The following is a 24,392-nucleotide window of genomic DNA, read 5'->3' as shown; positions in this document are numbered from 1 at the left end:
CGGGTACCGGCCGGGGCGGGCCGGGGCTGCGCGGCCGCGACCGGGACCGGGGCCGCCACCGCCACCGGGGGCCCGGCCTGGGCGCGGGATGGGGCGGCGGGGACGCGGCGCGGCCGCCGTGTAGGAGCGGGCGGCGGCGGGGCCGTGGCGGGGCGCGGGGCCCCGCGGGCGGCAGCGCCGGAGGCGGAGGTGAGCGGGGCCGCCCGGGCGCACCGGGAGCGGCGGGAGGGGCGGGGGGGGTGGATCGGGGCGGCGGCGGCGTCGGGGATCGGGACCGGGATCGGGACTGGGACTGGGATCAGGGCGGGGGGGGCGACACCGGGCTGGGCCCCCGGGCGGCGGAGCGGTGCGGCCCCGGAGGGCTGCGCGGTGCTCGGGGGGGTCCGGTGCGGCGGGAGCTGCCGGTGCGGTGGGAGCGTCCGGTGCGGCGGCCGGAGGGCGCTGGTGGGTCCCGGTGAACGGGCCGAGCTCGGCGGGGCTCCCGTGCCCGGACCGGGGAGGGAGGGAGGGAGGCGGCCGCCGCGGCCACCGGGGCCGGCCCTTCCCGGTGGCCGTTCTCCACCGCAGCTCGCCCGGGGCAGGGACCGGCTGCCACGTCCCGGCTGGTTCCCGGTGCCCCGGGGCGGCCGTGCCCGGTACAGCCCGTTGGCCGCCGTTCAAGACAAACAGGGCCGGGACGCCCGGGTCGGTCCCAGCTTTGTCGCAGGTCGCTGCACCGGGAAGGGCGGGCTCGGGGCGGCCTCGGCAGGGCCACGCACTGGGCACCAGGACACTGGGCACCGGGACAACGGGGAACCCGACACCGGGAACCCAGCACCGTGCACCGGGTTCTGGCACCGGGCACCCAGCACCGGGAACCCAGCACTGGCCATTCCCACAGGGGCCATGGGGGTAGTGGGAGAGCTGGGACTTGGGGTCTGCATCCTCCAGGGTGGTGGTGGGGACACCAGGACCCTCCACCCCTTGCATGGCCTTGCACCCCCATGGACACCAGGGCCCCTTTTGGGGTGTCAGAGTGGGGGACCAAGCGCTGACCCCTCCTTGATGCCCACAGCATGTCGTGGTTCAGCGGCATCCTGGTGCCCAAGGTGGACGAGCGGAAGACGGCATGGGGGGAGCGCAACGGCAAGAAGGGCCCCCGGCCCCGAGCCGGCCTCTGTGGCCCCCGCTACATGAGCTGCCTGCAGGACCCTGAGATGGAGCGGGGTGCAGGACCCCCCCGGGGGCTGCGCTGCACTTGGCAGGAGGATCATTACGGCAAGAAGGGGCCCGCGGGCGACCTGGGACTCAAATCGGTGGATGCGGGCTTGGAGGACGGCGAGGCCAAGGGGCCGAAGGGAGCCGGAGGACATGGGGGGCGACCATCGGCCGGCGAGTGCTGGCGGCGGCTGCTCCAGGTTTTCCGCTCCAAACGCTTCCAGTCGGCCAAACTGGAACGGCTCTACCAGCGCTACTTCTTCCAGATGAACCAGAGCAGCCTGACGGTGCTGATGGGAGTGCTGGTGCTGGTTTGCGGGGTGATGCTGCTCTTCCTCTGCCTGCCCGGCGCCCCGCACGTGCCGGCGGCCGCCGCGCTGGCCGGTGCCACGGCCCTGTTCCTGCTCCTCATGGTGCTGTGCAGTCGCAGCGCCTTCCCCCAGGACTACATGTGGGTGGTGAGCTACGTGGTGCTGGGGCTGCTGGCCGGGGTGCAGGCGCTGGGGACGGTGGCCGTGGCTCCCCGGAGCGCGGCCGAGGGCGTTTGGTGGAGCGTCTTTTTCATCTACATCACCTACACGCTGCTGCCCGTGCGGATGCGGGCGGCCGTGCTGGCCGGGGTGCTGCTCTCCGTCCTGCACCTCGCCATCGCCTGGCACCGCAACGCTGCCGACCCCTTCCTCTGGAAGCAGGTAGGGCTGGAGGGACACACCCGGGAGGGGCTGCGCCTCGGCGTCCCGCCCACCTGCAGGTGGGGACCTCCCGTCCCTGAATCCCGCTCTCCCAAAAAATTGTTTTTTTTTTTCTTTTGCACTTGATGTTTCTGCTGGTGGAAAATTCTGGAGGCAGGAGGGGCCCCTTGGCTGCCCCGGGGTAGGGGAGCCCCAAGGAAGGTCCCGTGATGGGGCTGGGGGTCTCTGCAGTGCCGCAGCCCCCGAGGGACGGGATGGGCCCCTCACCCCGGCACAGATCCACCATTGTGGGCTGCACTGGGGGGAAGGGGCACCCACAAAGCCCCCGTTGTAGGGCTGGCAGAAAGCCCCGAGGAGGGACGCAAGTCCAGGGCACCAGGGCAGGGGAGTGGCTGTCACCCAGGGGGGCTGGGACACTGCCAGTGTCCCCTGTCCTGCCCCTCTGATGTGGTGGGCTCTCCCAGGACGGTGCTGCTTGCACAGGGGGTGCAGAGGGTTCCCCCAACCCTAGGGCCGCGTGTTCCGAGCCCCAGCAGCTCTCCCTCCTCGCACGGGGCCACTCGTCACCCGTCACCCTCGCCCTGCCTGGCCAGGACCCGGGCCACGTGCCGTTCCCGCGGGGCCCAGGGCAAGGAACACAACGACATCCGAGGCCAGCGGGGTCATGGGAGGGGCCGCCCCCCCGGCTAGGGTTCACCCCCTCAGGGTAGGAGCGATGGGGCTCCAGGGGGACGCGATGGGGCCGGGGTTGGGGGGGGTGTGAGGCCTCTGCTCCCAGTGTCCCACTGTGTTGGAGCGCTATAAATAGCCCTGGCCCCAGTCCCGGGAGATGGGGATGGGGCAAACCGCAGCTCCCACTGCAGTCATCTCCGCTTTCCCACTTCCTCTGCTTCCCGAGGGTGTCCCCGTGACCCCCATGCTCCAGGTCCCCATGTACCCCCAGCCTTAGGCCCCTGTAGCCTCGTATCCCCCCTACTCTGGTTTTCTACATCCCCACATCCCCATGTTCCCCCTGCCCTGGATCTACAGGTCCTCCACATTCACTGTATGCATGTCCCCTGTGTCCCCAGTCCCCATGCCCCCTTTGCCCCCCTACCCTGTGTCCCCAGGTCCCTGCATCCCCTGTTCCCTGGGTTTCCCGCAGCCCCAAGTCCCCCATGTCCCTGCAGCCCCCTTGCCCTGTTTTCCCATGTCCTTTGGTGCCCCACATCCCCCCGACCCTGTCCCCTGTGTCTCCATGTCCCTGCATCCTCCCTGCCCCGTGTCCCAGAGCCCCCATGTTCCCACACCCACATCCCCCTCCTTGCGGCCCCCTCTCCTCCCCTGAACAGCACCCACCCTACCAAAGCCAAGGTTCTGTGGCACAGAGGAGGGTGGCAGAGGTGGCTGGGGATCCCCGGCTGGTCACACCAAGCCCACCTCCCCCCCAGCTCAGCGCCAATGCCCTGATCTTCCTCTGCACCAACGTGGTGGGGGTCTGCACCCACTACCCGGCCGAGGTGTCGCAGCGCCAGGCCTTCCAGGAGACCCGTGGCTACATCCAGGCACGCCTGCACCTCCAGCGGGAGAACCGGCAGCAGGTGGGACAGGGGGTCCCGGGGGTCCCCGTGCTGGGCTGGGGGGTCCCTCAGCACCCCAGCCCTGCTGATGGGACTGCTGTGGGTGCAGGAGCGGCTGCTGCTCTCGGTGCTGCCGCAGCATGTGGCCATGGAGATGAAGGAGGACATCAACACCAAGAAGGAGGACATGATGTTCCACAAGATCTACATCCAGAAGCACGACAACGTCAGGTACTGCAGGGACAGGGGTGCAGGCGAGGTTTGGGGGAGGTATCACTGGGGAGGGTGTCTGGGGCAGTGCATGGGCCATGCCCAGCCCGTGCTCTTCCTCCCGGCAGCATCCTCTTCGCGGACATCGAGGGCTTCACCAGCCTGGCCTCGCAGTGCACGGCCCAGGAGCTGGTGATGACACTCAACGAGCTCTTCGCCCGCTTTGACAAGCTGGCTGCGGTGAGTGGAGGGGCCAGGGGAGTTCAGGGGGTCCTGGAGCCCTCCTAACCTGCTCGTGCCCCCCAGGAGAACCATTGCCTGCGCATCAAGATCCTGGGGGACTGCTACTACTGCGTGTCGGGGCTGCCGGAGGCGCGCGGGGACCACGCGCACTGCTGCGTGGAGATGGGCGTCGACATGATCGAGGCCATCTCGTGAGTGGGGCAGAGACCGGGGCTGTGCCCATCCCCAGTGCCACCACAGCTTGGGGGGCTGCACCTGACCCTGCTGTGCCCATCCCCTGGGCTGGGATATCTCTGGTGCCACCACAATTTGGGGGGCTGCACCCCACTGTGGTGCTGCTATGTTCCTGGCGCTACCACAACCCTGAGGGGCTGCGTCTGGCACTGGTGTGTCCCTGGTGCCGCTGCAACTTGGGGGGGCTGTGATTTCCCCAGTTTTGGCAAGTCCCAGGTGCCACTGCAGCTTGGGGGACGGGTCCCATTCACGGCACATCCCCAGAACTCACCAGTCTGGGTCACAGTGCCTAGGGGTGCCATGGAGTGCCTGGGGGTGCTATGGTGCCATGGGGTGCCTGTGAGTCCAGCAGTGCTTTGGGGTGTCTTGGGGTGCTGTGGTGTCGGGGAATCCTGAAAGGCCATGGGGTGCCTGGGGGTGCTGTGAACTATCTGGAGATGCCCTGGTGCCAATGGGATGCTGTGGTGCCTGGGAACCTTGCAAGGCCGAGGGTTGCTTGGGGACACCTCGAGGCGCCTGTGGGTGCCACGGAGCACCCAGGGGTGACGCGGTGCCGGTGCCGTCTGCAGGCTGGTGCGCGAGGTGACGGGGGTGAACGTGAACATGCGTGTGGGCATCCACAGCGGGCGGGTTCACTGCGGCGTCCTGGGGCTGCGCAAGTGGCAGTTCGACGTCTGGTCCAACGATGTCACCCTCGCCAACCACATGGAAGCGGGCGGCAAAGCCGGGTGAGCGGGGACGGGGGGGCTGGGTTGGGGTGCGGGGTGGGGGGCACCGGGCAGGGAAGGCTCAGCACCTTCATTCCCCGTCCCCAGGCGCATCCACATCACCTGGGCAACGCTGCAGTACCTGAACGGGGACTACGAGGTGGAGCCCGGCCACGGGGGCGAGCGCAACGCCTACCTCAAGGAGCACAACATCGAGACCTTCCTGATCGTCGGCTGCAGCCAGAAGCGCGTGAGTTGGGGGGCGCCTGGGGGGCGGCTGGGGCGTGGGAAAGCTGGGGTCACCCCCTCACGGCCGTGTCACCCTGCAGAAGGAGGAGAAAGCCATCCTGGCCAAGCTGCAGCGCACTCGCGCCAACTCCACCGAGGGGCTGGTGCCGCGCTGGGTGCCCGAGCGCTCCTTCTCCCGCACCAAGGACTCCAAGGCCTTCCGGCAGATGGTGAGCGGTGCCGGGGAGGGCATCGGGCATGGGGGACCCCCACCGCGGTGCTATCGGCCACTTGCTGCCCTTCCGTGGCTGTCGGTGGCTTCCCCAGCCCTGCCCGCAGCCCTCGTGGCTTCCTCCTGCTGCCCGCGGGCCTCGGGCAGTTCCTGGGTGGTCCCTGGTGACCTTGGAGATCCTCCTTGTTCTCACCAGTCCTGGCGACCCTCAGGGGTCTCCCGTCCTCGCTGGTGTTGACATCCCCCCTAGACCCCTCCCTCCTCTGCAGACCCCTGGGAACCCTCTTGGCCTTGCCAAGAACCCTTGGGGACATCCCCCCATCCCATTTACCCCTGGAATTCTGTCCCCCATCCCGGGTGACCCTGGGGGATGTCCCATGTCCTTGTGGTCCATGATGGTCCCCCCCGTCCGTGCCAGTGTTGCTGACACCTCCATCTCCCTTGTGTCTCCCAGGGCATTGATGACTCCAGCAAGGACAAGTGAGTGTCCCCATGCTGGGCTGCTGGGGGGGTCGTGACCAGCCCCTCCCTGAGGCAGAGCTGGGAGCCTGGGAGGGTCCTGACCCCCACATTCCCCAGCCGTGGTGCCCAGGAGGCCCTCAACCCTGAGGACGAGGTGGACGAGTTCCTGAGCCGGGCTATCGATGCCCGTAGCATCGACCAGCTCCGCAAGGACCACGTCAAGAAGTTCCTGCTCACCTTCCAGACCCCTGAGCTGGAGAAGAAGGTGGGGGCCCCTCTGTCCCCTTTGTTCTGGACCCACCGTCCCATCTGTCTCCTGAAGTCCCCTCTGCCCCGGCCCCGTCAGCACCTTCGTCCCTCCCATCTCTCCTCTGTCCCTTGGGGTCCTCTCCGTGCTGGTTTCATGGTCCCTCCACCTTCTCAACCTCATCCCCTGCCCCCTCCATTCCTTCCCATCCCCTGGGGTTCTCCTGTCCCCTCCCATCTCCTGGGGTCCACTTGTCCCCCACCATTCCATCCCCTGGGGTCCCCCATGTCCCATCCCATCCCCTGCAGTCCCCTCCATCCCACTCCCTGCATCCACTAGAGTCCCTCCCATCCCCCTCCATCCCATGCCCCAGGGTGCTCCTGTCCCCCTTTTCCCCACCCTTTGGGGTCCCCTCATCTCCCTCCATCCCATCCCTTGCATCCCCTGGGGTTCCCCATTCCCCTTTGGGGTTGCCCCCATTCCCCCATTCCCCTCCACCCCATTCACTGGTGTCCCCTCAGCCCCCCCTTCCCTCTTCCCCTGGGGTCTCCCCCGTCCCCTCTCTCCATCCACCCCACCTCCCCCTGTCTCCTCAGTACTCCAAGAAGGTCGACGACCGTTTCGGTGGCTACGTGGCCTGCACCCTCCTCGTCTTCTGCTTCATCTGCTGCCTCCAGATCCTGGTGTTCCCCCAGTAAGTGCCGCAGCCCCCCCAAACATCAGCTCTGATCCCCCAACCCCGTCCCCAACTCACCTCCCACCTCTGCCCAGCTCCCCGCTGATGCTTGGGGTCTACGTCAGCATCTTCATCCTCCTCGCTGCCATCCTCTTCATCTGCGCCATCTACTCCTGTGTCACTGTGAGTACCTGAGGGCTGGGAGGGTTTTTGGGGGGCCTTGGCCATGCCTTACAGGGTCCTTGGTTCCCCCCCAGCTCTTCCCCGCCGCCCTGCAGCAGCTCTCCCGGGGCATCGTCCAGTCCCGCGCCCGCAGCACCGGCATTGCCGTCTTCACCATCCTCCTCGTCTTCATCGCCGCCTTCGTCAACATGGTAGGGTCATGGGGGGCCGTGGGGGGCTGTGGGGGGCTGTGGGGCACTGTCTCACCCCTCTGGCCCCCCAGTTCTCCTGCAGCCGCGTGGCCCTGCGGGACTGCGCCGCCCGTGAGCTGAACATCACCCCCGGGGCTGTGGGGCCCTGCCAGCTCCGCGCCCTCAACTTCTCCCTGGGGACCCCCGTGGGCTCCTGCCATGGGGATGGGCTGGCCTGTGACTTTCCCGAGGTGAGTGGCCGCGGGCACCCTCTGGCACAGGGCATGGGGTCGGGTTCCTACAGGGGTCCCTGCTGGGGCCAAGTCCTCCCTGGGCGCTGGCAGAGGGTCCTTGAGGTTGCTGGGCGCTGGCAGAGGGTCCCCATGGGTGTAGTGTCCCCAGGGATGCTGGCATGGATCTCTGTGGGCATCGTGTCCCCAAGGGTGCTGGCACGGGGTCCCCATGGGGGCAGTGTCCCCCAGAGTGCTGGCACAGTGTCCCCAAAACATGCTGGCACAGGGTCCCAGAGGGTGCAGGGTGCTGGAATGGGGTCCCTGCAGGCACTGTGTCCCTATGGATGCTGGCACAGGGTCCCAGAGGGTGCAGTGTCCCCCGGAGTGCTGGCATGGGGTCCCCATGGGTGCGGGGTGCCAGCACGGGGTCCCCACAGACACGGGGTGCTGGCACAGGTCACTCAGGTCCAAGGTCCTCAGCGGGTGCTGGCACTGAGCCCTTGAGGTTGCTGGGTGCTGGCACGGTGTCCCCAGGGGTGCAAGGTCCCTGTGGGCGTGGGGAGGTGCTGGGACTCCTGGGGTGCTGCAGGGTTCCCAAGGGTGCCATCCAGTGTTCCCAAGGGGCTGCAGGGGTTCCTGGAATGCTGTCTGGAGTCCCTGGGGTGCTGCAGGAGTTCCTGGGGTCTCAGCTGCTATTCCTAAAGTGGCAGAGGGTTCTTTGGGGTGCCGTTCGGGGTTCCTGGGGTACCAGCTGGGGTTCTCGGGGTGCTTCAGCAGTTGCTGTGATGCTGGCTGGTGTTCCCAGGGTACCAAAGAGCTCCCAGGGGTGCCCTCTGGGGTTCCCAGGGTGCTGCTGGGGTGCTGCAGAGTTCCCACAAGCGCTGTCCAGGGTTCCCCAGGAGTTCCATCCTGGGTTCCTGGGGTGAGGGCTGGGGTTCCTGGGGTGCCATCTGGGGTTCCCAGTGTGCTGCAGAGGTTCCCAAGGTGCCATCAGGGATTCCCAGGAGTGCCCGCCAGTATCCCCAGGGTGCTACAGGGGGTCCCGGGGTGCCATCCAGCATTCCAGAGGTGCCATCCAGCATTCCAGGGGTGCTATCCAGGGTTCCCAGGGAACTACAGGGGTTCCTGGAATGCCAGTCCTGGTTCCTGGGGTGCCATCTGGGGTTCCCTGGGTGCTGCAAAGATCCCAGGGGTACCACCCAGTGTTCTGGGTACCATCTGGCGTTCCTGGGGTGCCGGTGCACCCCACCATGCCCCCCCCAGTACTTCAGCTACAGCGTGGTGCTGAGCCTGCTCGCCTGCTCCGTCTTCCTGCACATCAGTAGCATCGGGAAGCTGCTGCTCATGGTGGGCATCGAGGCCACGTTCCTGCTGCTGGTGGAGGGGCCTCACGCAGCCCTCTTTGACAACGCCGACCTGCTGGTCCTGGCCAATGCCCTGTGAGTGCCCCCGGTCCCCCAGCGGTCCCCACCTCGCAGCCGTGTCCTCACCCCACTGACCCCTGGCTCCTGTCCCCACAGGCCCTCCTTCAACGTGACGCAGGGAGAGTGGTGAGCAGCAAACTGGAGCCAGTGGGGACCTGGGCGTAGGGGGGTGAGGGTGGGCAGAAGGAGGAGGGTCCCTTGGGGGTCTGTGCTGCAGCGCTGGGGGGCGGGTACAGCCTCGGGGTCTCTGGTGTTGGTTCAGCTTTAGGGTCTGGGTGCAAGTTTGGAGCTTCTTTGGGTGAGTGAGTGGATCTTTGGGGTCTAGGTGCAGATTTAGGGTCCCTGGGATGGACAGGTGAATGTTTGGGGTCTGGGTGCAGGTTTTGTGCCTCTTGGGTGAGTGGGTGAATCTTTGGGGTTGGGTACACATTTGGGGTTCCCCTGGGTGGGTGGGTGGATCTTTGAGGTCTGGGTGCAGTTTGGGACCCCTGGATGGGTGGGGGCTGGTCCCTCAGCCTGTCTCAGGGATCCCGGGGGTCCTGCAGCCTGGCAGAGGGGAAGGTGGCCCTGCGCTACGTGACCCCCGTGGTCCTGGCCGTGTTCGCGCTCGCCCTGTACCTGCACGCGCAGCAGGTCGAGTCCACCGCCCGCCTCGACTTCCTCTGGAAGCTCCAGGTACGACCAAGGTGTGGGGGGACTTGGAACGACCCTTTCCCTGCATCCTGGGACTGGGACCGACCCCCTCCCTGTACCCCAGGACTGGGGTGACCATGCAGTCAGGACTGACCCCTTCCCATACTCTGGGACAAGACTGACCCCTCTCAGCACCCCAGAACCGGGGTGGTTGTGGGACTGGGACTGACCCTGCTCCCTTGGGAATGGGGTGACCATGGGTCTGGAAGTGACTCTTTCCCTGCTCCCTGGGATTAGGATGACTTTGGGGCTGGAACCAACCCCTTCCTTGCACTCTAGGACCAGAACTGACCCTTCCCTGCACCCCAGAACCAGGGCAGCCATGGGACAGGGACCAGTCCAGGGCCAGGATCACCCCACTCCCCACACCCTGACCCGGGAGTGGCCGCAGGGCTGGGAGTGACCCTTTCTCTGCACCCCAGGATTGGGGTGACCATGGGGCTGGGACCAACCCCCTCCCCATACCCTGCTGCCAGGGTGGCCACGGGGTCCTGTGGCAGCTCCCACACGGGTCTGTGCCCGCAGGCAACAGGCGAGAAGGAGGAGATGGAGGAGCTCCAGGCCTACAACCGGCGGCTGCTGCACAACATCCTGCCCAAGGACGTGGCCGCACACTTCCTGGCACGGGAGCGGCGCAACGACGAGCTCTACTACCAGTCCTGTGAGTGCGTGGCCGTCATGTTCGCCTCCATCAGCAACTTCTCCGAGTTCTACGTGGAGCTGGAGGCCAACAACGAGGGCGTGGAGTGTCTGCGGCTGCTCAACGAGATCATCGCCGACTTCGATGAGGTGCTGGGGCGGAGAAAGGGCGAGGGGAGGGGGTGCGTGGAGGTGAAGTGTGCGGGGTTGGGGTGCAGCGGATGGGGTTCATGGGGTGCTGGAGAGGCTGTGGAGCAGCGTGGATAGGGTGCACAGGGATGGGGTGCAGGAAGATGGGGTGTTGGAGAGGCTGTGGAACACCATGTTTGGGGACAGGGACAGGAGATGGTGTGCACAGGGTGCTGGAGAAGCTGTGGAGCACCATGGAGGAGGTTGGGGTGCAGCAGATGGGGTTCATGGAGTGCTGGAGAGTCTGTGGAACACCACGGATGAGGTTGTGGTCCAGGGAATGCGGTCATGGGGTGCTGGAAAGGCTGTGGAGCAGCGTGAATGAGGTACAGGATGTACTCCATCCTTGGAGAAGCCATGGAGAAGCTTTCATGGAGCCACAGGAACGGGTGCAGGGCATGCTGGAGAGGCTGTGGAGCAGCGTGGATGAGGTTGGGGTGCAGCGGATGGGGTTCGTGGGGTGCTGGAGAGTGTGGAGCAGCATGGACAGGGTGCACAGGGATGGGGTGCAGGAAGATGGGGTGTTGGAGAGGCTGTGGAACACCATGTTTGGGGACAGGGTGCAGGAGATGGTGTTCATTGGGGTGCTGGAGAGTCTGTGGAACACCATGGATGAGGCTGGGGTGCAGCGGATGGGATTCATGGGGTGTTGGAGAGGCTGTGGAACACTGTGTTTGGGGATGGGGTGCAGGGAGATGGTGTGCACAGGGTGCTGGAGAGTCTGTGGAGCACCCTGGATGAGGATGGGGTATAGGGGATGCAGATATGGGGTGCTGGAGAAGCTGTGGAGCACCATGAATGAGGTGCGAGAAGATGGGGTGCATGAGGTACAGAGAGCCTGCAGAGCACCGTGTTTGGGGACAGGGTGCAGGAGATGGTGTGCACAGGGTGCTGGAGAGGTTGTGGAACGCCACAGATGAGGCTGGGGTGCAGGGGATGTGGTCACGGGGCGCTGGAGAGGCCGTGGAGGAGCATTTATGGCGCCATAGTGCAGGGTGCAGGAGGTGCTGGAAAAGCCACGGAGCAGCACTCACGGAGCCACGGGATGGGGGTGCAGGATTTGGGGTACCCATCGCCCCGTCGAGGCACTGTGGGGGTGACCCCACCCCGTCCCCCCAGATCATCAGCGAGCAGAAGTACCGGCAGCTGGAGAAGATCAAGACCATCGGCAGCACCTACATGGCGGCGTCGGGGCTCAACGCGGCCACCTACGACCGCGAGGGCCGGAGCCACATCGCAGCGCTGGCCGACTACGCCATGCACCTCATGGAGCAGATGAAGTACATCAACGAGCACTCCTTCAACAACTTCCAGATGAAGATTGGTGAGCCCTTGCACGCCCCTTGCACGCCCCTCTGCACCTCCAGCCATCCCGTGCACGCCCCTGGCTGTCGTTCATGGCTTTGGGCCTGGCGGCTCTTGCACCCCTTTTTCCACTCTTTCCCAATCACCTCTTCCTTTTCCCTTCCATACCCCCTTTTCCTCTCTCACCCCTCCTTTTCCCCATCTTGCCCTCCCTTTTCTCCCCTCCTGCCCCATCTTCCCCTTCTCACACCACCTTTTCCCCCCCTCACTCCTTCCTTTTCCCCTCTCACCTCCCCTTTTCCCTCTCACCCCACCTTTTTCCCCCCTTCACACCCCTCTTTTCCCCGTCACTCCCTCCTTTTCCAATCTCACAGCCCCTTTCCCCCTCTCACCCCTTCTTTTCCCTCCTCACCCCGTTTTCCCCCTTTCCCTACCCTCTTTCTCTCCCCTGCCCTTGCCCTCCCCCCATTTCCCCGAGCGTGGGGGTCGTCCCTGACTCTCAACCGTGTCCCCCCAGGCCTGAACATGGGCCCGGTGGTCGCAGGGGTCATCGGGGCTCGCAAGCCCCAGTATGACATTTGGGGCAACACCGTCAACGTCTCGAGCCGCATGGACAGCACCGGGGTCCCCGACCGCATCCAGGTCAGCCGGGGGTGGGAGGGGCACGGGACACCCACCCAGAGACCCCCACGGGCCCCCCTGACCCCTGTGTCCCCCCTCCAGGTGACAACGGACCTGTACCAGGTGCTGGCGGCCAAGGGCTACGTGTTGGAGTGCCGAGGGCTGGTCAAGGTCAAGGGCAAGGGGGAGATGACCACCTACTTCCTCAATGCGGGCCCTGGGGGCAGTTAGGGGGGTCCCCATGGTGTCCCCACACGCCGGGGGCTCCCCCAGCCTGTGCCGAGCTCAGGCAAAGAAAAAAGGAAAAATCCCCAAATCCACGTATTAAAAAAACAAAGAAAAGGGAGAAACGGACACAAGGGAGGTGGTTGGGGGGTGCGGGGAGGTGACCCTGTGCCCCCCCTCCGGGGGTGTTTTAGGGGGTGTTTCCCAACCCTGCACCGGGGTGTTTCTTGGGGTCGGGGGTGTCATGGTAACCCCCATCCCTTTGCTGAAACCCCCCATGTGCCAAAGAGGGGAGATGGGGCCCCCCCAGGAAAGGGACTGCAGGGGGTTTTGGGGGCGGGGGGCTGCCCAGCCCCCTCCATGTGCCAAATTGAAGTGCCGCCTGCGGGGGGTGGGGAGGCGCAGGCCCAGCATCTCCGCAGCCCCCTCACCCCCCGGGGGTCCCAGCTCCCTCCGGGGGGACTGTGGCGGGGAGGGGGGGGGGCAGACCCCCCCCTTTTAAATGCAAAAAAAACCCTAATGAAGTGACTTTTTTTTTTTTCTTTTTTTTTTTTTTTTTTTGGAAGCAGTTTTGGGGCGGGGGGGGCTCAGCCCGGGGGGAAGGGGGGGGGGGCACTGGCCCCCTCACCCCAGCGCAGACCTGAGGTACTTTGTCCTTCGTGTGTACAGATAAATTATATATAAAACACTTTGGATACGAGCTGTGGCCTGGCCTGTGGGGTGGAGGGCGGCCGGGAGGGCACACGGGGGGATCCCGGTTTAAAGGGGGACCAAGATCCCGGTATCCCGGTGGGAGGAGGGGGCGAAAAACACCGGGATCCTGCTGAGGAGGGGTCCCGGTAAGGGAAGGGGGGTGAGAAGTCGGTGGGATGGGGGGGGTACAGTCAGCGTCTTGAGGTGCGGGGGCCTGCGGGAGCTCGGTAAAACCGGATCTGGGAGGGCTGCGGGCATCCCGGTGCCGCGGGGTCCCGGGCGAGGGAAACATACCGGAGTCCGATGGGGAGAGATACACCGGGATCCCGGGGAGTGGGGGACACACAACGCGGTCCCGGTGAGGAGGGGGCCCCGGCATGGGGTAGACACCCCAATGTCCCGGGGGTCCCCGCGTCTCAGTGCGTAGAAATCCCGGTACGGGGGAGCTGAGAAGCCGGTGGGGGGGGCCCCGCCGAAATCAGAGCCTCCCCCTCCCCCCGCACCGGGCGTGAGGGAGGGCGCGGGCGGTACCGGGCCGGGAGTGGGCGTGGTCTATCCCTGAGTGGGCGTGGTCTATCCGGGAGTGGGCGTGGCCTCCGCCGGTCCCCGCCTCCCCAGCGGTCCCGCCCTGCTTTGGAACGCTCGCGCCTCCAACGGCTCTCCCCGCGCCCGCCCACCCGACGCTTGACGTCATCGCGCCGCCGCGCTGCGTGCGCACGCCGCGTCCCCCGCGCGGGCGCAGAGCCGCCATGGAGGCCTCGGCGGGCGGCGGTGGCGCCGGGCCCGGGCGCCGCTGGTACTTCAGCCGCGAGCAGCTGGAGCGGAGTCCGTCCCGCCGCGCCGGCCTCGACCCCGACAAGGAGCTCTCGTACCGGCAGCAGGCGGCCAACTTGCTGCAGGACATGGGGCAGCGCCTCAACGTGTATCCGGCCGCGCTAGGCCGCGCTAGGCCGCGGGTGGGAGTGGGGCGGGGCGCGGAGAGCGGGGAGGGGGGAGAGCCGCGAGCGGGTGCGGGGAGAGCCGGGAGCCGGTATGGGGAGTGTCGGGAGCGAGTGCGGGGAGAGCCGAGTGCGTTGGGGATCGAGGAGAGCCCGGCCCCGGAACGGGGAGATCAGTGCTGGGGTGTCGGGAAGGCCCGACCCGGCTCTCGGAGCGGGGGAAAGCCGAGCCTGTTTTTGGTTCTGGAAATGCCATTTCGGGCGCAGGGAAAGCTGTGCCGGCGTGTTGGAAAGGCTTGGGAAGGCCTGACCGGCGCGGGAGAGGGGAGAGCTGTGCCGGGGTGCGTGGAAGGGAGCGGAAGGCCCGGCCCGGCTGCGCCGAGCCGGTTTTGGGATCGAGGAGATTTCGGGAGTGGGGAAGGCAGTGCCGGGATGCGGGGAAGGGAAGACACGGCCAGAACGGGAGCAGGGAGAGCCGAGCCCGTTTCGAGATCGCGGAAATCCCGTTTCAGGAGCAGGGAAAGCTGTGCTGGGGTGTCGGGAAGGCCCGGCCTAGGAGCGGGGAGAGCCGAGCCCGTTTTGGGATTGAGGAAATGCCGTTTCAGGAGTGGGAAAAGCTGTACTGAGGCGTTGCGAAGGCGTGGTAAGGCTCGGCCCACGAGTGCCCGCGAAAGCTGAGCCTAATTTGGGACCAAGGAGATCCCAGAAAGGGTTTTGGGAGCAGCGAGAGCCGAGCCTGTTTGGGATGGAGGAGACCCCATTTTGGGAGCAGGGAGAGCTCTCCTGGGGTGTTGGGAAGGCTCGGCTTGGGAATGGGGAGCGCCGAGCCCATTTTGGGATCGAGGAGAGCTCGTTTCGGGAGTGGGGAGAGCTGTGCCGGGATGCAGGGAAGACCTGCCCTGGGAATGAGGAGAGCCCGTCCCCTCCTGGTGCTGTTGGCCTGTGGGATCTGTTCCAGCGGCTCCCCTGAGCCTGCCCGGGGGTCTCTGCTTCGGCTGCGCTGTTCCTTAACCCCTTCCCAGCTCCCAGCTCACCATCAACACGGCCATCGTGTATATGCACCGCTTCTACATGGTGCAGTCCTTCACCCAGTTCCACAGGAACGTAAGTGCTGGGATCTGGGGAGGGTGGGTGGCGCTGGGAACCCCAAATCCACTCCTGTCGCTGCCTGGGCGGGGGGCCCACCTTGGGAAGGGGTTTGGGAAGGGAGAGGGACCCTCTTCTCTCTCCTGGTGGTGGCTGGACTTGAACAGCCTTCGTTCCCTGAAGGAATATTGAGAATCCACCTGATTTATTTGCTTTAATCGTGAATTTAGTGACTTTTTAAGCAAACAGAGTGTTTTCCTCCACAGTCGGTGGTGCCAGCAGCGCTTTTCCTGGCAGCCAAGGTGGAGGAGCAGCCCCGGAAGCTGGAGCACGTCATCAAGGTGGCACATGCCTGTCTGCACCCCCAGGAGCCTCTGCTTGACACCAAGAGTGAGGTAAGTGTGGGGATGGAGCCTTGGGATGTGCTGTGGGCGCTGGAGGCCCAAGGAGTGGGAATGGCATCCGGAATCGCGCGGCTCCGGCGGCTCCTCGACCCTCCCGAGGTGCTCAGGGGCAGCTTCTCAATCCAACCACTCCTGCTACAGAGAGATTTGGGCTTCCCCGCTCTGTGCAAACCCTTTTCTCTTCTGCTGCACACCTGGATCCAGGTGTGCTGTGTGCCACTGTCCCTGGAATGCTGCCGAGGAGGGTGTGGACGCAGGTGTGGAGCAGAGGAGCTCCACTGTGGGAGAAGTTTGTCCCCATACCTTTCTCAGTGGGTTAAAAACGTTGCTGATCCCTCATCTGTCCAGACAGCCCCTTTTACCTGGAGCTAAGCAGCCAGTCCTGCTGGAAGGGGCAGCTTTTTCCAGGGAAACTTGCAGAAAATTAAAAAAAAAAAAAAAAAAGATAGGAAAAGCAGCTGATTCCTGCACTGCTCGTGTGCCACCCCAGGAGAGTGGGGGACCAGCACCCAAGGCCCACCCAACACTCTGCTCCCTCTTTCTTAGAATCCCCAGATGGTTTGGGTTGGAAGGACCTTAAATCCCATCCCATTCCACCCACCTGCCAAGGGCAGGGATGTTTTCCACTAGCCCAGGTTGCTCTGAGCTCCATCCAGCCTGGCCTTGAATACTTCCAGGGAATCTGTGCCAGTCCCCCCGTGCAGGGAGATTCCCGTTTTTGCCCTGGAGAGAAGGGTGTTAGGAATGTGCAGGCTTGATCCGAGTGCCTCTCCGTGAGTAACCTGCCTGTCCTCTCAACCCCAGGCTTACCTGCAACAAGCCCAAGACCTGGTCATTCTAGAGAGCATAATCCTACAGACCCTGGGTAAGTTCCTCGAAGCGGCCGGACTGCCACACGAATCCCAGAGCCAGGAGAATTCCACAGGCTGGAGAGCCTCACCCCTTCCACAGAGTCCACACAACAAACCCCGTTTTTCAGCCCGACTCCTGTTTTAACATCAATTTTTCAGGTGTAACTTGTGCCAGGCTCAGTGCTGAGAGATTTAAGTGTGGTTTTTTGGTTGGTTTTTTTTTTTTTTTTTTTTTTGTTTTTTTTTTTTTTTTTTCTCTTCCCTAAAAAATCCAGGATTTGTGCTGCCTGGACATCGGCCCCTGTCCTGGGTTGTGCTTTCCAGCTCAATCATAGAATCATGGAATGGTTTGGGTTTGAAGGGACCTTAAAGACCATCCAATTCCAGGCCATAATGCTCCAGTTCTGTTGCAGGAAGCAGTTTGTACTGAGAGATGTCTTAAAAAATAGGTTGAAAGTGAATATTTTGGTCAAATAATTAAAAGGGGGGAAAATCCCCAGAACTCAACAAACCAGGAGCAGTTTCTGGGTGTTTTTGGAAGTAGTCTCCACGTAGGGCTGTGGCTGGTGGAGCTGGTGTCTTGTTTCTTTATCAAATGTACTGTTAAAAGTTGTTTTCACTAACAAATCTTCTGTTTCAGAGGCAGTTTGTAGGTAGATTTTCCCTCCAAAAGAACAGGATTTGTTATTCCTGACTGGATTCAGAGCAAACACCCCATGTCCCTCCTTCAGTAGGGGCAGAGGTGTCGTGGGCCACAAGCCTGTGGCTAAACCAAGCCCAGTTCTGCAACCTCTCAGTTCTCCAGTGGCCTTTTTGAACATCCCAGTTCTCCCAGAACATTCTGCAGATCTGCTGCACACATGGACCAACTGGAATTCTTTCTTCCCTTTCAAACATAATTCCCAAACTGAGGAGGAAACAGGAGCGAGGATTAAACTCAGATGCCCTCAGTGCTTTAGGCCCGTTCAAAGGGAAAACAATCTGCTTCCTCTCAGCTTTTTGGGTGAGAGAAATTCCTTGGAGCAGATGCCATTGTCTTCGCCTTCCTCCCAGCTGCTTCAAGGGGCTTTGTCCTTCTATTTTTAAAATCCTTAATAGTTGTTTTGTTTCCAGTGAGGCCTTTCAGAAGTTGGGAGGTCTGGGAGCACCAGAGACCTTCTGGGTTTGTAGCTGGAGAACTTGAGGCTTCTGGATGCAGGAAAATGGGCTCCTCTATTCCTGCCCGGCTCCAAGCAGGGCTGTAGGAGGGAAGGGGTGCAGGAAATGTGGATCCAGGGCTGTGCTGCTGGTTCTGATGGTCCTTTCTCTGTGTCCTTCCAGGGTTTGAGATCACTATTGACCATCCCCACACCCACGTGGTGAAGTGCACCCAGCTTGTCCGAGGTGAGAGGGAATTGGGAGGAAAGGGCTGGGGAAATACGGGGGAATGTCCAGCTGGAATTGCTCCAGAGCTTCCCAGAGTCCTGGAATGGTTTGGGTTGGGAGGGCAAGGGCAACTTCCACTTGCCCAGGTTGTTCCAACCTGGCCTTGGATGCTGCTAGGGATGGGGCAGGCACAGCTTCCCTGGGCAATCAGCACCTCCCCACCCTCACAGGGAGGAATTTCTTCCCACTATCCCATCTAAATCTCACCTTTTTCCTGGGGGAAAAACCATTCCTGCTTATCCTGCCACTCCAGGTCCCATCTGAAGTCCCACTTCAGCTCTCTTGGAACCTGAAAGGCCACAACAGGGTCACCCCAGAGCCTTCTCCAGGCTGAGCAATCCCAAATCTCCTAGGTTTTTCTCCCAAGAGAGCTGTTCCATCCCTCTCATTCTCAAAACAGAGGGGGTTTTAGATGATTCTGGCTCTGCTGAACCACACAAAACTCTCAGTGAGCAGTAGTTCCCAAAATCCTCGTGGCTGTGGCCTGCAGCTGCTCAATCCGTGGGTGGCCTGTGGTTCTTGCACTAAAATATGATAATATGAAAATATTGATAATATAAAAATATGCAGATAACACCCTGATTTTTCCTTTTTCTTTTTTTTCTTGCAGCCAGCAAGGACTTGGCACAAACTTCCTATTTCATGGCTACAAACAGGTTATTATTTTATAATTTTATAATTGATTGATAATTTATCTGCTGCCTGTGACCCCAGAGGCATCGTTCAGCCACGGAGCAGCTGGGGATGCCGCAGGAAGAGCCTTAAGAAAGGGTTCCAGCCCTTTTTCCTGCCAGCTGCTGGGTAAAATGAGCTGGAAAATAAGGCAGATGGAATCCTCAGGAGCTTTACTGCTTATTTGATAGGAATTTAGTTGTGAAAGTTTAAAAAAAAAAAAAAAAAAAAAAAAACCAAAACTAACCAAAAAGATGGAGGGGAAATGGATACATACATTTTTCCTTGCTTACTCCTGGGTGTTGGAGTGTTTTCAACTCAACAAGGTGCTGTGGAAATTGTCCCTGAATATGGTTTGTACCCCAAAAAAGGCTGATTTAGGGCATAAATGAAGAAAAATCAACCCCAAGTTTTTTGTATGGGTTGTTTTGCCCGTAAGTTTTCCCTGGAAAGAAAAATCATCTCCAGATTCTTCCTCTGATTTGTTTTGTCCCTAAATTTTCACTGCCAGCCTGATGCCAGCACTTTTGTTGGGATTATTTTTAAATTCAATTTCCTGGATTTTCAGCTTCAGACAAATCACGGAGTTAATGTTTGGAACAGACAAAAAAAAAATCGTGGACATGGAAAACATTGAGGTTTTGGGAAATTAGGGAGGGAAAAGTGGTTTGGGTGCCAGCACAGGTGAAGCTGCAGGGCCAGAGATGCCTCCAAGCCCTGGCTGGGAACGTCTGTGGGCACGTGGTTTCCCTTTTCCACCTGGGAGGTGTTGCCTGCTCACCTGCACTGTTTGTTGAAGGTGTTTCGGGCTCCAAAGGGCACCCTGTGGATTTCCGGCCTCGGGAATGTGGTGTTGGTGATGTTTGGGTAAACACAGCCCTGAAACCTGTTTTATCCCTGCAGCAAGAATTTCAAAGCCACGGGATTAGGAGTTAAGGCTGTAATTGAGGGAAATCCAGGCAGAAAGTATGAAGAAGAGCCTCAGTTTTGTCTGAGAGAGCCAGTTCTGGGATGAACTGCATTTATCCTTGTGCTCCCTTTGGTTTCGTTCTGGGGCAGAGTTGAGGCTCTTTGTTATCCTTGAGTTCACTCTGCCAAGGCTCTGAATTCCCTGGGTTTGACTTCCCCTGGATAAACCCAGTATCCACGAAACTTCAGGATTTTTGGCTGTAGATGCCAAACTTCTGCCTCTCCACTTCTCACCGATGGAAAAATGTTGAATAGGGTGGTGAGGAGATGGTGCCACGTGAGGGCTCGGTGGCATAATTCCCAAAGGGCCTGTTCAGGAGTGGGCAGATCCCACACTCAAGACTTGCTTCCGTGTTTCCTAAAGCTCTGATGTTCCTGCAGGATCCTCGTAGTCCCTCAGTTCTCCCGGTCCTGGTGCTGCCCACACCCCCCAGCACTGATGGCTGAGCTGCCACGTGGAAAATCAATTTATTAATGAAAATACGTGATAGGTCACCTGGCTCAGGTTTTCCTGAGTCACTCCAGCATAGAGTGTATTCCTAAAAATCCTTTGGGAAAGATCAGACCCTTCCTAAAGCTGAAAAGGACAGGTTTGCTCCTTGAATGCCATCCAGGAGTTGTGCTTGGAAGTTCCTCCCCAGAGCAGAGGTGGGGCTGGCAGGTGACCCCAGCACTGACTTCCGTCCTTGGAGATCCCAAATTTCCTGTAGCAAAAGAGGGATAAACAAGGCAACCAGTGGAGGAGATCCCAAGTTTCCTGTAGCAAACCAGGAATAATGAACAGAGATGGAGGAAATCCCAGCTTTCCTGTAGCAAAACAGGGATGAGCAAAAAACCGGACAAATTTCTCTGCTCCCCAGTGACTTTCCTGCTTGGAGGGGAATCCCATATTTCCCACATCAAAACAGGGATAAACAGGGATATCAGTGGAGGTAGATCCCAAATTTCCTGTAGCAAACCAGGGATGAGCTTCTCCTCAGAGCAGAGGCTGGCAGGTGACCTCAGCACTGATATTCCTCCTTTGGAGGAAATCCCAAATTTCCTGTAGCAAACCAGGGATGAGTTTCTCTTCAGAGCACAGGTGGGACTGGCAGGTCCCCAGTGGCTTTCCTCTTCAGAGAAGCTCCCAAATTACCTGTATAAAAACTGAACAAAAACTGATGGAGGAGAACCCAAATTCCTTGTAGCAAACCAGGCCCGAACAAGCGAAGCGGTCCCGGAGCCCCGCTGTGCTGGAGCGGGATGGAGCTGGCTGTGCCCCAGGGTCTTTCTGGGGAGGTCCAGAGGGCCACCCCCACGTTCCCCCCCATGTCCCGCGTGGATCTGCAGCTCAGGCGTGGGAGTTGATGGCTTTTTGTTTTCTCTCCCGGTGACGTCAGCCTGCACCTGACCACCTTCAGCCTGCAGTACACCCCGCCCGTTGTGGCCTGCGTCTGTATCCACCTGGCCTGTAAGTGGTCCAACTGGGAGATCCCAGTCTCCACGGACGGGAAGCACTGGTGGGAATACGTTGATGGCACTGTAACTCTGGAGCTCTTAGATGGTAAGTTTGGGAGCGAGGTTTTTCCCCTGCAAAAGGCTCTTAAATTATTTTGGCATCGCTGGTCCTGGGTCTGATGTTCCAACACCACTTCACGGGCTCCAGGAGTTCAGGGCTTGCTGAGGTTTTCCAGGGCAGCAGCAGCTTCTGTAGCAGCACAGAGAAATGAGTTTGAACGGGTCAGTGATTCCAGTTGTCAGAATTCCCCTTCTGGAGCAGCTCCATCCCACCAGTAGCTCCATCCATCAGATGAGGGGGTTGTCCTGATGGACTGGGGCTGCTCTGACTCTCCCGCTTGGGTTTGTGTCTCCTCTGCAGAACTGACCCATGAATTCCTGCAAATCCTCGAGAAAACTCCCAGCCGACTGAAACGGATCCGGAATTGGCGGGTAAGAAACTCGGACACGGGCTGTGATTCCTTTGGGAATCCCAATGCAGGACAGCAGGGGAGGGAGGTGTGTGTGGAATTGGGATACTGTGTGGTGCTTGTGGTGCTCAAGTTCATCTGTTGTGAATTAACTTGTACAGAACTTTGGTTTTCCAGCTGCATTAGCAGCCCTGCTTCTTCCAGGGGTTGGGAATTTTCCCACAAGGAGGGATGGGAGCAAAGTGGATCTGTCTATAAAGAAGACCTTGCCCTGTCCTGGTGAGCTGCTTGATTTAAACCAGCTCCAGCGACACCCCAAGTAAACACCTGGGTGATCTGTTTCATTCCAGGCCTCTCAAGCAGCCAGGAAATCCAAGACTGACGACCACGGCGAGGACGAGAGCCTGTCAGAGCAGACAATCCTCAACATGATCTCCAGGAACAACAGCTCGGACATGAACATCGCTGGGCTCATGAGCATGTCCACGTCCTCCACTGCCGGCGCAGGGCCGGCGCTCCCGGCCGCGGCCGATTCCCCCGGCGAGCCGAGCGCTGCCGACCCATCCCAGGCGGATCATTGGCATCCCCCGGCCAAGCTGGACATCCACAGGACTAGCGAGAGCTCGTCGGCCGCCGAGCACCCGCAGCAGGACGGCGCTGCCTACCCAAAGCAGAGTACCAAGAACGCCCCATCGGCCAAGGTGTCCCTCAAGGAGTACCGGGCCAAGCACGCCGAGGAACTGGCGGCACAGAAGCGGCAGCTGGAAAACATGGAAGCAAACGTGCGCTCCCAGTACGCCTACGCCGCACAGAACCTCCTGGTCCAGCAGCAGCGGGAGAGGGAAGGGCAGCAGGACAGCAACCCCTCCCCAATCATCCTGAAAATCCCCATCGCGGGGCCGGAGAACCCCGAGCGCCTGCCCGGCGCCGACAAGGGTGACAAAGCTCTCAAGATGAGGATCCCGGCGGTGGGTGGAGGCGGGGAGAGGCCGATCCCCTCCAAGCAGGAGGAGATCAAGATGCGGATTAAGGTGCCGGGTCCCGGAGACAGACACAGCTCCGCGGATGAGAGTGGAGGGAAGAGCCGGGAGTACAAAGAGAAGCACAAGGGCCACTCATCCAACCACCACCACCACCACCACAACCACCACTCGCACAAACACTTGCACGCCCAGCTCGGCGCCGGCCCCAGCACCGTGGCCAAGCGCCCGGGGGACTCCAAACACAGCGCCCAACCCGGTGCCACCGCCACCACCACCCCCCACAAGGGCTACGGGCCTCTCGCCCCCACCCGCAAAAGACCCCTGCCCGAGGAGCCCCCGGCCATGCCCCACGAGCACCAGCCCAAGGTGGGCAAAGTCTCCAAAGGCCCCGGAGTGCCGTTCCCATATGCCCACCTTCCCGGGGCCGCCCATCTCCCTGGGCACAGCTCGGATTTATCCCAGCCCAGCAAAGCTCGGGGCACCCACAAATCGGACAAGGGGCCTTCGGGGGCCAACGGGCACAACGCCAGCCAGGCCAGTGACTATCAGGACACGGTGAACATGCTGCACTCGCTGCTGAGCGCGCAGGGCATGCAGCCCACCCAGCCCCCCGCCTTTGAATTCCACTCGTACGAGCTCCTGAACCCCCGGGCTTCCAGCGGCTCCAGAGCTGCCGCCAACACGGACAAGCCCCGACCGCCCCCCCTGCCCTCGGAACCGCCCCCCCCGCTGCCTCCCCTCCCCAAATAACCCCCTTTTTACTACTGAGTCCAGAGCCCGAGCCCAAACCTGCAGGGCTTTTCTAAGGGCTTTTTGATCTCCACTGCCTCACGAAGAACTTATTTTATTATAATATAACTTTTATTATTGATATTTAGTTGTTAAAGCTGTGAAAGGATAAGGAACCCTTTCTCTATTCCTCCCTTTCCCCCATAGGCTCCCAGTTAGTGTTGGGCTTTGACCCCTCTCTGGGGAACATGGGGGATATTTAAAATATGTCACAGAAAATTTAAGATGTTTTACAAATAATTTAAGCATTAACTTATATCTTAGTGGTTTGGTTCCTTTTAATTCTGAGGGGCTGTGGCAGAGCCCAGGAGGGCTTTTGGGGAGGTTCCACTTGAGGTGTTGGTGTTCAGGAGTTTTTGGGGGATGGAGGGATGTGGGGGGCTGAGGGAATCCCAGGTGATGGGAGCTGTTCTCCCTCCTATGGGTCCTGTTCCCTTGCCCCAGGACCTGTTCTGGTTTGGGATCCGATCTCCATCCCTTGCTCCCTTCCTGCAGATTCTGGGATTTCCACTGGAAACTCTGGGGGGACCAGGGAACTCGGGGGGTACATTGCCAGTGGGATGTGGGATGAGAAAGTGCCAGGCTGGTCCTGCAGTCACTGTGCCTGGGGCAGCTCTTCCAAGGAATCCCATTGGCACATGGCTGTTGCCAGCTGAGCTGGAAGCAGCTTCTACTGGAACTTCGGCCCAGGGCCGGGGGACCTGCTGGGTTTTGGGCTGAATATTTGGGAAAGTCCTATTTCCTTTCTTCTTAGACTTGACTTCTCTGACCTTCAATAAATGAGTGGTCTCTGGATGGTTTTGAGAAACTCTTGTTCCACATCTAGCTTGTTTTTAGGAGGAATTGCTGCTGCCAAACATCCTCCAAGGATTTGGGGACCGATTTGGTCCAGTTTTGGGACCAGTTCTTCAATTTCAGGTTCTGGGCATGGCCCATCCCTTGCTTCCCCTCCGTCTTTTGGAGCCCCTCTTGGAGGCGGCTGCTCCCGGGGTGTCGAGGCTCTGCCCTTCGCGGTGGGGAGCAGTGTCGGCCCGGGAAACCGGGAGGGAACCGAGTGATGCCAGGGGAGCTCGTGACCCCCGTGCTGGTGCTCTGGGACCAAGTCGGGCCTACCGCGAGCGTCTCCTGACCCGGAACCCGAGCTCACACCCGGTCCCGGCCTGCCCCCCCCCCCCCGATTCCCGGGCCGGGGAACCCCCGGGCCCCCCCCGGTCCTACCCCGGGACCCCCCGCTCCCGCCGCGCCCACGTGTCGCGTTCCCGCCGCGCCGCCCCCACGTGACCATAGGTGGGCGCGGCCGCTCCCA

At 61.3% G+C, this 24,392-nt stretch overlaps 2 protein-coding genes across 2 annotated transcripts; both read left to right on the top strand.

Moving 5' to 3' along the window:
* Positions 1-48: 48 nt before the first annotated feature.
* On the top strand, positions 49-12,452 carry ADCY6 (adenylate cyclase 6). Its single transcript, XM_082298947.1, has 22 exons — positions 49-189; positions 1,055-1,889; positions 3,320-3,469; positions 3,558-3,679; positions 3,787-3,898; positions 3,965-4,092; positions 4,705-4,863; positions 4,951-5,092; positions 5,172-5,300; positions 5,757-5,782; positions 5,882-6,029; positions 6,608-6,705; positions 6,783-6,870; positions 6,945-7,061; positions 7,133-7,291; positions 8,537-8,712; positions 8,794-8,823; positions 9,243-9,372; positions 9,916-10,179; positions 11,338-11,542; positions 12,041-12,165; positions 12,247-12,452. The coding sequence occupies exons 2-22, from the start codon at positions 1,056-1,058 to the stop codon at positions 12,373-12,375; spliced, it is 3,471 nt and encodes a 1,156-aa protein (XP_082155073.1). The 5' UTR covers positions 49-189; position 1,055; the 3' UTR covers positions 12,376-12,452.
* A 1,331-nt stretch (positions 12,453-13,783) lies between these two features.
* CCNT1 (cyclin T1) lies at positions 13,784-23,881 on the top strand. The gene is made up of 9 exons (XM_082298930.1): positions 13,784-13,984; positions 15,023-15,104; positions 15,353-15,481; positions 16,295-16,355; positions 17,662-17,724; positions 18,377-18,422; positions 20,787-20,950; positions 21,266-21,336; positions 21,665-23,881. Exons 1-9 carry the CDS (start codon positions 13,812-13,814, stop codon positions 23,045-23,047), a joined length of 2,172 nt encoding a protein of 723 aa, XP_082155056.1. The 5' UTR covers positions 13,784-13,811; the 3' UTR covers positions 23,048-23,881.
* Positions 23,882-24,392: the final 511 nt, after the last annotated feature.

Source organism: Coloeus monedula, assembly GCF_965178545.1.
Source record: "Coloeus monedula genome assembly, chromosome: 30".
In the NCBI taxonomy this organism is placed as follows: Eukaryota; Metazoa; Chordata; class Aves; order Passeriformes; family Corvidae; genus Coloeus; species Coloeus monedula.
Note: the sequence above shows the minus strand (reverse complement) of the source record. Positions and strands in the feature narration are given on the sequence as shown.

Coding starts and splice junctions, on each gene's coding strand:
- ADCY6 (XM_082298947.1), top strand. CDS start 1,056: ATGTCGTGGTTCAGCGGCATCCTGGTGCCCAAGGTGGACGAGCGGAAG. Junction 3,680..3,786: donor CAGAAGCACGACAACGTCAG/GTACTGCAGGGA, acceptor TCCTCCCGGCAG/CATCCTCTTCGCGGACATCG. Junction 11,543..12,040: donor CAACTTCCAGATGAAGATTG/GTGAGCCCTTGC, acceptor GTGTCCCCCCAG/GCCTGAACATGGGCCCGGTG.
- CCNT1 (XM_082298930.1), top strand. CDS start 13,812: ATGGAGGCCTCGGCGGGCGGCGGTGGCGCCGGGCCCGGGCGCCGCTGG. Junction 13,985..15,022: donor ATGGGGCAGCGCCTCAACGT/GTATCCGGCCGC, acceptor ACCCCTTCCCAG/CTCCCAGCTCACCATCAACA. Junction 20,951..21,265: donor AACTCTGGAGCTCTTAGATG/GTAAGTTTGGGA, acceptor TCTCCTCTGCAG/AACTGACCCATGAATTCCTG.